The sequence below is a fragment of the Eriocheir sinensis genome, chromosome 7, assembly GCF_024679095.1.
Source record: "Eriocheir sinensis breed Jianghai 21 chromosome 7, ASM2467909v1, whole genome shotgun sequence".
In the NCBI taxonomy this organism is placed as follows: Eukaryota; Metazoa; Arthropoda; class Malacostraca; order Decapoda; family Varunidae; genus Eriocheir; species Eriocheir sinensis.
Genome location: NC_066515.1, coordinates 1,700,597 through 1,713,096, shown reverse-complemented (window position 1 = coordinate 1,713,096; position 12,500 = coordinate 1,700,597). Strand labels below are relative to the sequence as shown.

The 12,500-nt window shown below is 44.8% G+C and overlaps 1 protein-coding gene across 2 annotated transcripts in view; it reads right to left on the bottom strand.

Annotated features, from left to right (window-relative positions):
- Positions 1-9,417, bottom strand: part of LOC126991979 (uncharacterized) — a 9,442-nt gene extending 25 nt beyond the window's left edge. Inside the window, exons 1-7 of one of the 2 annotated variants that reach the window (XM_050850634.1) lie at positions 9,262-9,417; positions 7,204-7,286; positions 6,051-6,992; positions 5,318-5,464; positions 2,735-2,857; positions 1,307-1,480; positions 1-339 (exon numbers count right to left, since the gene is read on the bottom strand). The exon at positions 1-339 is cut by the window's left edge and continues 25 nt beyond it. In XM_050850634.1, coding sequence (XP_050706591.1) covers positions 82-339; positions 1,307-1,480; positions 2,735-2,857; positions 5,318-5,464; positions 6,051-6,992; positions 7,204-7,272 — 1,713 coding nt within the window. In that variant the 5' untranslated portion in view covers positions 7,273-7,286; positions 9,262-9,417 and the 3' untranslated portion in view covers positions 1-81. Of the gene's footprint in view, positions 340-1,306; positions 1,481-2,734; positions 2,858-3,931; positions 4,127-5,317; positions 5,465-6,050; positions 6,993-7,203; positions 7,287-9,261 lie in introns of those variants that run through there. The other variant, XM_050850639.1, reaches the window with a different exon arrangement.
- Between the last annotated feature and the right edge of the window lie 3,083 nt (positions 9,418-12,500).

Here is a 12,500-nt window from a genome sequence, read left to right as displayed (position 1 = left end):
CCTCCTCCTCCTCTTTCTATATTTCCATCTCCATTCTCTCTTTACACCTCCTCCTCTTCCTCCTCCTCCTCCTCCTCCTCCTCACTGGGCCAGCTTCATAAGGGCGGCTGGGTTCCTCTTCAATACCACCTCGCTAAACGCAGCCGCCACCAGAACCGCTGCCCCAACATATCGCCTCTCCGCCACCGGGGCGCTGAAGTACTCCTCCGCCGCCTCCTCCACGGGGCACGGCGGGGCGAGCCACTCCAGCCCCGCCCTGCCTGGCTGCCCCGTGACAAGCGCCTGGCCTCCCATGAGTTGGTCCGCGGTTCCAAGTCCAGAGAGTCGATCGCTGCCCATCTGTAAGGGTAAGGGGGTAGAAATAGGGGGGTATGGGGTAGATGGTGGGTAAGGGAGGGAGTGGCAATGGGGGGGGGGTTATGGGGTATGGGAAGGCCTATAGTATTTGCTGTATTGGTGTGTAGAATGTGTAGGCCATTTCCGAAAGTGTTTGTTCTCCTCCTCCTCCTCCTCCTCCTCCTTCACCTTCTCCTCTTTCTACACTTCCATCCCAATTCTCCTCCTCCTCCTCCTTCTTCTCCTCTTCTCTTATTCTCTTCCTCCTATTCTTCCTTTTTCTTCATAAGTAAAGGAAGGAAAGGAAAGGATGGGACAGGGAGAGAAAAGAGAAGGAAAATAAATGAAAATAAAGGAGAAAGGGAAGGAAAAGAGGAAGAGGAGGAAGAGGAAGGAAGAGAAAGAAGGAGAAAGGGAAGTGAAGGAAGAGGTGGATAGGAAATGAAGGAAAGGAAGGAAGGAAGGAAAGAAAGAGAAGGGAGAATTAAGGAAGGAAGGAAGGAAGGAAGGAAAGAAAGGAAGAAAATAGGAAGAAACAATATATAAACTCTCTCTCTCTCTCTCTCTCTCTCTCTCTCTCTCTCTCTCTCTCTCTCTCTCTCTCTCTCTCTCATTTTCTTCATTCCTTCTTTTTCTTTCATTTTCTTTTTTTAATCTCTCTCTCTCTCTCTCTCTCTCTCTCTCTCTCTCTCTCTCTCTCTCTCTCTCTCTCTCTCTCAATTTTATAAAGTAATTATTTATTTTATCAAATTTTTTTATTTTTTATATCTCTCTCTCTCTCTCTCTCTCTCTCTCTCTCTCTCTCTCTCTCTCTCTCTCTCTCTCTCTCTCTCTCTCTCTCTCTCTCTCATTTTTCTTCATTCCTTCTTTCTTTTCTTCAATATTTTTCTTTCTTTAATCTCTCTCTCTCTCTCTCTCTCTCTCTCTCTCTCTCTCTCTCTCTCTCTCTCTCTCTCTCTCTCTCTCTCACCTTCAGTCTAAAGAGCTTCGGCACCAAACTATCCTTGAGAAAGAGAAGTCGGCCCTCCTCCTCCTCCTCCTCCTCTTCCTCTTCCTCCTCCTCCTCGCCTCCCCTCCTCCTCCGGCTCCCCCCCACCACAGGCCCCCCTCGGCCCCCCAGAAGAGCCGTCAGCATCCCTCGAATCTGCCGGAAAATAATAATAATAATAATAATAATAATAATAATAATAATAATAATAATAAAAATAATAATGAAATATGAATGGTTAGTCTTTTCAATGTTTTATCTATCTTTATTTTCTTGTTTTCTTCTCTTTATTATTTTTATTTTCATTTTTAATTCTTTCTTTTCATTTGTTTTAAATATATGTTAATAACTTTCTTTCAATCTTTCTCTGTTCTCCTTTCTTCCCTTCCTTTCCTTTCCCCTCCTTTCCCTTCCCTTCCTCTCCTTTCCCTTCCCTTCCTTTCCCTTTCCTTCCTTTCCCTTCCCTTCCCTTCCTTTCCCTTCCCTTCCCTTCCCTTCCCTTCCCTTCCCTTCCTTTCCCTTCCCTTCCCTTCCTTCCATTTCCTTCCCTTCCTTTCCCTTCCCTTCATTTCCCTTCCCTTCCTTGCCTTCCTTCCTTTCCCTCCTTCCTTCCCTTCCTTCCCTCCTTTCCTTCTCTTCCTTCCCTCCTTCCTTCCTTCCTTTCCATTTCTTTCCCTTCCCTTCCTTCCTTTTCCTTCCTTCCTTCCTTCCTTCCTTCTCTTCCTTTCCTTCCTTCCCTTCCTTCCCCTTCCCTTCCCCTCCTTTCCCTTCTCTACCTTTCCTTCCTTTCCTTCCCTTCCTTCTTTCCTTCCCTTCCCCTCCTTTCCCTTCTCTTCCCTTCCCTTCCCTTCCTCTCCTTTCCTTTCCTTTCCCTTCTCTCCCCTTCCTTTCCCTTCCCTTCCCTTTCCTCCCTTTCCCTTCCCTTCCTTTCCTTTCCCTTCCTTTCCCTTCCTTTCCTTTCCCTTTCCTTCCCTTCCCCTTCCTTTCCCTTCCCTTTCTTTCCTTTACCCCTTCCTTCCTTTCCCTTCCTTCCTTCCTTTCCTTCCTTCCTTTCCCTTCCTTCCTTTCCTTTCCTTCCTAATTTTCCTTTCCTTCCTTCCTTTCCTTCCTTTCCTTCCTTCCTTCCTTTCCCTTCCTTTCCCTTACCTTCCTTTCCCTTTCCTTCCTTTCCCTTCCCTTCCCTTCCTTATCCTTTCCTTCCTTTCCTTTCCCCTCCTTTCCCTTCCATTCCTTTCCCTTTCCTTCCTTTCCTTTCCCCTCCTTTCCCTTCCCTTCCTTTCCCTTCCCTTCCTTTCCCTTTCCTTCCTTTCCCTTCCCTTCCCTTCCCTTCCCCTTCTCTTCCCTTCCCTTCCTCTCCTTTCCTTTCCTTTCTCTCCCTTTCCCTTCCCTTCCCTTCCCTTCCCCCCATACCTGTGCCAGCTGCAGAGCCACCATCACCGTCGACACTGGGGCCTTGGCAAGCTGGCTGTGACTTGCCCGTTCCTCCCACACATAGAGGTCAGTTGGTGGCATGGCCCTCACTATGCTGGCCAACTGTTGGGAGAACGTTAGGTTAGGTTAGGTTAGGTTAGGTTAGGTATGGTTAGGTTAGGTATGGTTAGGTTAGGTATGGTTAGGTTAGGTTAGGTTAGGTTAGGTATGGTTAGTTTAGGTATGGTATGGTTAGGTATGGTTAGGTATGGTTAGTTTAGGTATGGTATGGTTAGGTTAGGTTAGGTTAGGTATGGTTAGGTTAGAATAAGTTTGGTTAGGTATGGTTAGGTATGGTTAGGTTAGGTTAGGTATGGTTAGGTTAGAATAAGTTTGGTTAGGTATGGTTAGGTTAGGTATGGTTAGGTATGGTTAGGTTAGGTTAGGTTAGGTTAGGTTAGGTTAGGTATGGTTAGGTTAGGTATGGTTAGGTATGGTTAGGTTAGGTATGGTTAGGTATGGTTAGGTTAGGTATGGTTAGGTATGGTTAGGTTAGGTTAGGTATGGTTAGGTTAGGTATGGTTAGGTTAGGTATGGTTAGGTTAGGTTAGGTTAGGTTAGGTATGGTTAGGTATGGTATGGTTAGGTTAGGTATGGTTAGGTATGGTTAGGTTAGGTATGGTATGGTTAGGTTAGGTATGGTTAGGTTAGGTTAGGTTAGGTATGGTTAGGTATGGTTAGGTTAGGTTAGGTTAGGTTAGGTATGGTTAGGTTAGGTTAGGTATGGTTAGGTTAGGTATGGTTAGGTTAGGTTAGGAAATGCCCACCAATGTACACTGACCCACACCTATGAACCTAGACTATCCATAAGGCAAGGGAAGGGTAAGGAAGGGAAAAGGGGGGATGGGTATGGGCATAGCTGGGCACGATAACAGAAACCCTTATTCCCGATAACCGATAACTGATAATGGAAAACCTTATTGGTGATAACCGATATTCGTTAACTGGAGACACAAATATAGGCGATAACCGATTCCCGATATAAATCCACAATTCCGATACTAGCCAGCGATGAGTCCGATAGGCGAAAACGATACTACATTGATATTTCAGATACAAAATATAGATGAATTCAAGTTTTCATTATCTGTATTTTAGAAAACTTACAAAACCTGAAAACCACACGATGACACGAACCTTTGGACGGTAATACTGGAAACACCTGAACCTGTTGTGTTATTTGGCGTCCCCGCCGTCAAAAGCTTCTGTTTACAAACACTGGTCTCTCGTGAACTGTGCATGCTCAGACCAGCAAGCGTAGACCTGTACAGTCTCACAAAGCTTTTTAACCGTAATTAAGAGTTGCTGGAAGGCTGAATCAGACATACAGTACCACCATCCCCGCTGTTTCTAGAACGACACTCTGTACGAGTTGTGTTTATATGTACAGAGTGTCGTTCAGCGAGGATGGTGGTACTGTGTCTGATTATAAGCTTTGTGAGACTGTCTGAACATACTGAGTCTGAAGACCAGCGTAAACAAAAAACACGCCAGCTGTTGACGATGGGACACCAAATAACACAACACCGGGTGCCTTCAATACCATGGCATGCTCACAAACGAATATGGAACATCAAATTTGAGGCAGTGAATAATCATTTTGGGGGCAAAGTTAAATGATTTTTCTCTTTGATTTTTGAGTCTAACATAAAGAATAACCTAGTGTTTTAATGTTGATGATCTAAGTATGAAATCTCTTCACCAAAGATGTTTCATGCCCCGAAGATTTTTCACACAACACCGGGCGCCCGGCCACGTGTAGGGAGGAGACAACGGTTTTTTCTGAGAGGCGGAAAAAAGTATCAATTATCGGCAGTTTGGTTACAAAACAACGAAGATACCGATATATATTTAGATAAGTAGTGAATGGCCGATAACCCGATTTTGTTATCAGCAATAAAGTATCGCAATAACTTATCACAATAACGCCCAGCTGTGATTATGGGTATTAATGGGTAAGGTATGAAAGGTGAGGAATAAATGGGGAGAGAAGGAAGGAGGAGGAGGAGAGGAAAAATGAAGATGGGGAGAGGAAAAGGAAGAAGGGAAGGAAGGGTAAGGATGGGTAGGTAAGGGAGGGGAGATGGGTAAGGGAAAGAGTAGATGGGGTAGAGAAAGGAAAAGAAAGGAAGGGAAGGAAAAGAAGGGAAGGGGAATGAAGGGAAGGGAAAGGAAGGGAAGGGAAAGGAAAGGAAGGAAAGGGAAGGGAAGGGAAGGGAAAGAAAAGGAAGGGAAAGGAAGGGAAAGAAAAGGAAGGGAAGGGAAGGGAAAGGAAAGAAAAGGAAGGGAAGGGAAGGGAAGGAAAAGGAAGGGAAGGAATGGATCAGCTGGAAGAAATTAGGACAGAAAATGAGCAATAACACACACACACACACACACACACACACACACACACACACACAAGCGTTATGGAGATGGGACAACACAAGCCTAGTACGGATCTTTTTCTGTATTTCACAACTAGGTAAATACACACACACACACACACATACCCCCCCCAACACCAACCCCACACACACACACCTTCTGGTAAATCCTCAGTGCATCAAAGCGGGTATTTGGCGTCAGGAGCGGGTATGTGGCCAGGTCTCGCACCCTTCCATCATACTCACACCACACCCACGCCAGGAAGCCAGCTGTGACGTGGAGTGCGATGAAACTGTTGACACTCTGGAAGGAGGGAGAGGAGTGTGTGAGGTGAGGGAGAGAAGGAGGGAGGGTGGGAGGGAGGGTGTGAAGGAAGGAGAGGAGAAGGGAAAAGAAAGGAAAGGAAAGGAAGGGAAGGGAAAGGAAAAAAGTTGGAAAGCTTCGTTTAGTGGGCGCAACATCTGTGGTCATATGCCGGAGAGAGACAGAAGGGGAAGGAATTATAGGAGAAAGGAACAGACCCCAGGAGACGGGACACAACCCCCGATTAATACCTGGTACCCATTCACTGCTGGGTGGACAGGGGCGTAGGGTATCGGAAAAGTCACCCAAATTTTTCCACTCCGCCCGGGAATCGAACCTGGGCTCTCTCGGTTGTGAGCCGAGTGTGCTAACCACTGCACCACGAAGCCCCTAGTGAATAGTGAAAGAAAAAGAGAGAGAGAGAGAGAGAGAGAGAGAGAGAGATTATACACATACACAAAGATTAATTAAACAAAACAAAAAAAAACATCCACAATATATATAAACAAAAAGATGAAAAAAAAAAAAAATCATATATATATCAACACACACACACACACACACACACACACACACACACACACACCTTGATGGCAGCGTCGCTCAACCTGGGCTTAACGAGTCTTCTGTGATTAACGAGGGAGGTCAGGTCAGGTGTGTAGGGGGGGAGGGAGGAGGAGGAGGAGGAGGAAGCAGAGGAAGAAGAGGAGGAGGAAGATGATAATGGTAATATTCTTCCTTCTTCACTATAATCACTTCCTCCTCCTCCTCCTCCTCCTCCTTCCTCCTCTTTCAGTAATCTTCCACATAATCTCTCGGCGGACTTAATCCCAATTCCATCAATTTCCAGGATTTCCGAGAGGTTTCCGAGCACCCCAAACCTCTCCCTGTGTCTCAGAACCTTGGCCGCCAGTCCCTTTGCCACCCCCAAGGCTGCCAACTGGTGTGGGGTCGCGGTGTTGAGTGTGGCTAAGATTGACGCGCTCTGGACTGGGTTGAAGGGGAGGGTGTATGTGGTGGGGTCGTATATGGGTGTGGTGGTGGTTGCGGTGGTGGTGGTGGTGAGGTTAGGTTGTTTTTCTTCTTTGGTGTTTTTTCTGTCTTCTTTTGTGTTGGGTTTGGTTGAGTTGTCTTCCGTTTTCCTCCCTTCCGCATTTTTCTCTTCTTCCGCTTTTTGGTTGATGCGATTTTTCCTTTCTTCAAATTCTTCTTCGTTTTTTTCTTCTTCTTCTTTGGTGTTTTTTCTGTCTTCTTCTGTCTTGGGTTCGGTTGAGTTGTCTCCCGTTTTCCTCCTTTCCTCGTTTTCCTCTTCCTCCGCTTTTTGGTTGATGCGATTTTTCCTTTCCTCTAATTCTTCTTCATCTATTTCTTTCTCTATTCTGTTTCTGGTGAGGTTGTTGGGTTGAGTTTTTTCCTCTTCCTCTCCTTCTCCTTCTCTGCTCTTCTCCTCCTCTATTTGGGTGGTGGTGGAGAAATTGTGGTGGTTGTGGTGGATTGGTGGTAGTGGTGGTGGTGGTGGTGGTGATATCTTGAAAAAAAAGGAGAAAAAAGATTAAGTAAAGATAAGTTTGTGTTAGCTACCCAATTATTTATTTATTTCATCTATACTATTTATATTTACATTATTTATTGTGTCTATATCATGTCTTTCGATCTTTGTAATTCCATATTCTTTTTATTCATTTATATAAACGTAACTTCTCAAACACACACACACACACACACACACACACACTCACCATCCTTCCCAGTCTCACAGCCGTTGTGCCTCTATGTCTCAGCAGCGGAAGAATCACTTGGCGGATCATTGTGGTGTTTCAGCCTGCAAGGAAAAAAAAAACACTGTAAGTCTGAGGGGAAGGCTGTCAGGAAGGATGAATGAACAGACTGCATGAACCTTAGGAGTTGTCAGGCCAGGGGCAGGGGAGGGGGGGGGGGGGAATTGATTGATTGATAGTTTATTGTTGCAAGGAAACAACTGATCGACAACGGTGCCCTGCCAGGCTTGTCAAGGGTTTACTGAAAACAGTTAACGTTCACAAATCTAACCAAACCCAACACCACACCGTCACCTCCTAAAGAGAGGCTGGACCCCCATGATCCCCACATACGGTACTTAAATTTGAACAGACCTAAGATCCTCAGTGGCAGGGGATAGGCATAACTCGAAAAGTAGACATTTACGACGGAAATGAGGTACAAAATCATGCAATTCACTACAATTATCACCAGAAAAACATGAACCGTGTAAGAAAATCGTTGGTTGGGTGGAACTGTAAATTGTCCGTTGTCAGCCCAGGGAGTGAGTGTGACAATGGTGCCCTGCCAGGCTTAACATCACCTTCTAAAGAGAGGCTGGACCCCCATGATCCCCACATACGGTACTTAAATTTGAACAGACCCAAGATCCTCAGTGGGAGGGGATAGGCATAACTCAAAAAGTAGACATTTGCGACGGAAATGAGGTACAAAAATCATGCAATTCACTACATTTATCACCAGAAAAACGTGAACCAGGTATGAAAATCGTTGGTTGGGTGGAACTGTAAATTGTCCGTTGTCAGGCCAGGGAGTGAGTGTGTGACAATGGTGCCCTGCCAGGCTTAACATCACCTTCTAAAGAGAGGCTGGACCCCCATGATACCCACATACGGTACTTAAATTTGAACAGGCCTAAGATCCTCAGTGGGAGGGGATAGGCATAACTCGAAAAGTAGGCATTTACGACGGAAATGAGGTACAAAAATCATGCTATACGCTACATTTATCACCAGAAAAACGTGAACCGTGTAAGAAAATCGTTGGTTGGGTGAAACTGTAAATTGTCCGTTGTCAGCCCAGGGAGTGACAATGGTGCCCTGCCAGGCTTAACATCACCTTCTAAAGAGAGGCTGGACCCTTATGATCCCCACATACGGAACTTAAATTTGAACAGACCTAAGATCCTCAGTGGGAGGGGATAGGCATAACTCGAAAAGTAGACATTTACGACGGAAATGAGGTACAAAAATCATGCAATTCACTACAATTATCACCAGAAAAAACGTGAACTGTGTAAGAAAATCGTTGGTTGGGTGAAACTGTAAATTGTCCGTTGTCAGCCCAGGGAGTGAGAGTGTGACAATGGTGCCCTGCCAAGCTTAACATCACCTTCTATAGAGGGTGAAAGCCATGATCACCGCATAAGAAAATCGTTGGTTGGGTGAAACTGTAAATTGTCCGTTGTCAGCCCAGGGAGTGACAACGGTGCCCTGCCAGGCTTAACACCACCTTCTAAAGAGGGGTTGAAAGCCATGATCCTCACATACTTAAATTTGAGCAGACATAAGATCCTCACTATTACTACTAGGGGGGACTTTCACCCCTTTGACTCCCCTTATTTTCACCTACCCTAACCTGATGTCACCTTCCTGCAGGGGACCCCACATTCAGCTGTTTCCCAGGCAGTGGATATAAAGGAAGATAAATGGTATTTTTTTTTAATAACTAACTTGTAGAAATTAAATCAAGGGGGTTTGTCTCCCTTAGCCCCCTCCTCAGCTACTGGACCCCCCGTACACTGCAGTAAAGAAAAAATATTGCAATGAGTTTTAACGACAATCAGTGAAATAAAATGGTTGTATGGCACAGCGGGACCCACTAGGAAGACACCCCGCCCACCATCAGTGAGGCGGCGGTGGGCGGGGTACGCCTCACAACCCTGCCACAACGCCGGCTAGCCATTATAAACCTCCACCGCCGGTTTAAAACACGTCACACACACAAACACCACATAAACAACTCACTCCATCCCTCACCTTTAATTAAGACCCAGGAAAGTGTGTGCCAAGGCTTAAAACACGGAGGAAATGGCTGAAAACTCGCCCCCGACACTTTAAATTCCTCTGTCCCGTGGGTTTGTTTACTTCTGATGATGACGATGATGATGATGGTGTGTTGTGTTTCATTCTTTCCTACGGGGTTACTTTTAGCAGGGTTTTGAGTTTTTTTTATTATATACAGCTATACATATTCATACTCTCTCTCTCTCTCTCTCTCTCTCTCTCTCTCTCTCTCTCTCTCTCTCTCTCTCTCTCTCTCTCTCTCTCTCTCTCTCTCTCTCTCTCTCTCTCTCTCTCTCTCTCTCTCTCTCTCTCTCTCTCTCTCTCTCTCTCTCTCTCTCTCTCTCTCTCTCTCTCTCTCTCTCAAAATTGTGAATTACCTTGAAAGCCACTCATTGATTGGGGACTCACAACATGGCTTCCGAAACAAAAGATCCTGCCTATCAAACCTATTAACCTTTTATAACGACCTCTTCACTGTTTATGACGTAACCAAATCACTGGACGTAGTCTATCTTGATTTCCAGAAAGCGTTTGATAAAGTCCCGCATCATAAATTACTTTACAAATTAAAGCAAATAGGTATTGACGGTCAGGTAAACCAATGGATCGCGAATTGGTTGAGCAACAGACAACAAAGAGTAGTGATTGACGGATTTAACTCAGAGTGGGCGCCTGTCACTAGTGGCGTCCCTCAGGGCTCGGTCCTTGGCCCAGTGCTCTTCATTATTTACATCAACGACGTGGATGTTGGACTCAATAACCGCATTAGTAAATTTGCAGACGACACAAAGATTGGCAACTCGGTTCTCACTGACGAAGACAGGCAAAGCCTCCAAGAGGATTTGCACAAAATTTCAGCTTGGTCGGATAGATGGGAGATGCCCTTTAACGTAGACAAGTGCCAGGTCCTTCAAGTTGGAACGAGGAATAAGAAGTTTGATTACGAAATAGCGTCAAACCTCAAATTCTCACAGCAATGCATCGATGCAGCAAATAAAGCGAACAGAATGTTGGGCTTCATTAAAAGAAACTTTTTATTTAAGAATAAAGATGTAATACTCCCGCTCTACAACAGTTTAGTCAGACCCCACTTGGAATATGCGGTACAGTTTTGGTCTCCCCACCATGCAAAGGATATCGCTAAACTAGAAGGTGTTCAGCGTCGGGCAACGAAAATGATCCCTTCCTTGCGCAACAAATCCTACGAAGAAAGGCTTTCTACCCTTAACATGTTCTCTCTTGAGAAACGTCGCCTCCGAGGAAAATTGATCGAATGTTTTAAAATACTTAATGGTTTCACGAATGTAGACAGATCAACATTGTTTATGATCGATGACACTTTGCGCACGAGGAACAATGGCGTAAAACTCAGATGTAGACAAGTAAATTCAGACTGCACCAAATTTTTCTTCACCAACGTTGTAGTGCGAGAATGGAATAAGCTTCCACCGTCAGTGGTCCAGTGTAACACGATTGACTCCTTCAAAAACAAGCTCGACCGTCACTTCCTTCAACTTAATATCAACTAGAGTAGAAAAGCAACGTTTTGGAGTCTTCTGATTAATGTAAAATCACTTAGGTTTAAGGACAGACCACCAAGTCTGGACCATGGGGTCTGTGCGGTCTGATTTTCTATGTAAATCTATGTAAATCTCTCTCTCTCTCTCTCTCTCTCTCTCTCTCTCTCTCTCTCTCTCTCTCTCTCTCTCTCTCTCTCTCTCTCTCTCTCTCTCTCTCTCTCAATATATGTCAAACGCCCAACCCATTTCCTCTCCCTCTCCTTGTGTGTGTGAGAGAGAGAGAGAGAGAGAGAGAGAGAGAGAGAGAGAGAGTAATAATAATAATAATAAAAATAATAATAATAATAATAATAATAATAATAATTCACACAAACACACTATGACGCACACACACGTTAGGGAAATCCTGGTCTACACACACACGGAAACGTACACACACACACACACACACACACACACACACCTTGCCTGTCTCCGTGTGTTCGTATATCTGTTTCCTGGAGATGATGGATGACTCTCTCTCTCTCTCTCTCTCTCTCTCTCTCTCTCTCTCTCTCTCTCTCTCTCTCTCTCTCTCTCTCTCTCTCTCTCTTAATGGTTTCACGAATGTAGACAGATCAACATTGTTTATGATCGATGACACTTTGCGCACGAGGAACAATGGCGTAAAACTCAGATGTAGACAAGTAAATTCAGACTGCACCAAATTTTTCTTCACCAACGTTGTAGTGCGAGAATGGAATAAGCTCCCTCCGTCAGTGGTCCAGTGTAACACGATTGACTCCTTCAAAAACAAGCTCGACCGTCACTTCCTTCAACTTAATATCAACTAGAGTAGAAAAGCAACGTTTTGGAGCCTTCTGATTAATGTAGAATCACTTAGGTTTAAGGACAGACCACCTAGTCTGGACCATGGGGTCTGTGTAGTCTGATTTTCTATGTAAATCTATGTAAATCTCTCTGTTCATTACTTTCGTCCATCTCTCTCTCTCTCTCTCTCTCTCTCTCTCTCTCTCTCTCTCTCTCTCTCTCTCTCTCTCTCTCTCTCTCTCTCTCTCTCTCTCTCTCTCTCTCTCTCTCTCTCTCTCTCTCTCTCTCTCTCTCTCTCTCTCTCTCTCTCTCTCTCTCTCTCTCTCAAAAATAAATAAAAAACAACAACAACAAAACACATGTAAAACAAACATCAACACACACACACACACACACACACACACACACACACACACACACACACACACGCACATTTATTATGGAAACGGATACCAAGGAGGAATAGATTCATTAACCTTGTGTGTGTGTGTGTGTGTGTGTGTGTGTGTGTGTGTGTGTGTTGATGTTTGTTTTATGCTACGTGTTTTATTGTTTTTTTTATTTAAGAGAGAGAGAGAGAGAGAGAGAGAGAGAGAGAGAGAGAGAGAGAGAGATCAAACACCAGATAAACACGGACCCTCTTCACACACACAGACAAACACACACACTCACACTTATGCACAAGACCACAAACACTCACATTGGGAAATACTCGTAACTGGAGCCATAGACGTTTAATAAAGATTGATACATAGATACAAAATGACGCTGGTGGCAGCTTGACCCGACTTCTGCACTTCGGACGGGAAAATCACCCATGAAAACCCTGTTAGTCATACTAGTGGCCTTGGGGAATGGTGACAATTGGACCCGAGGACCGTT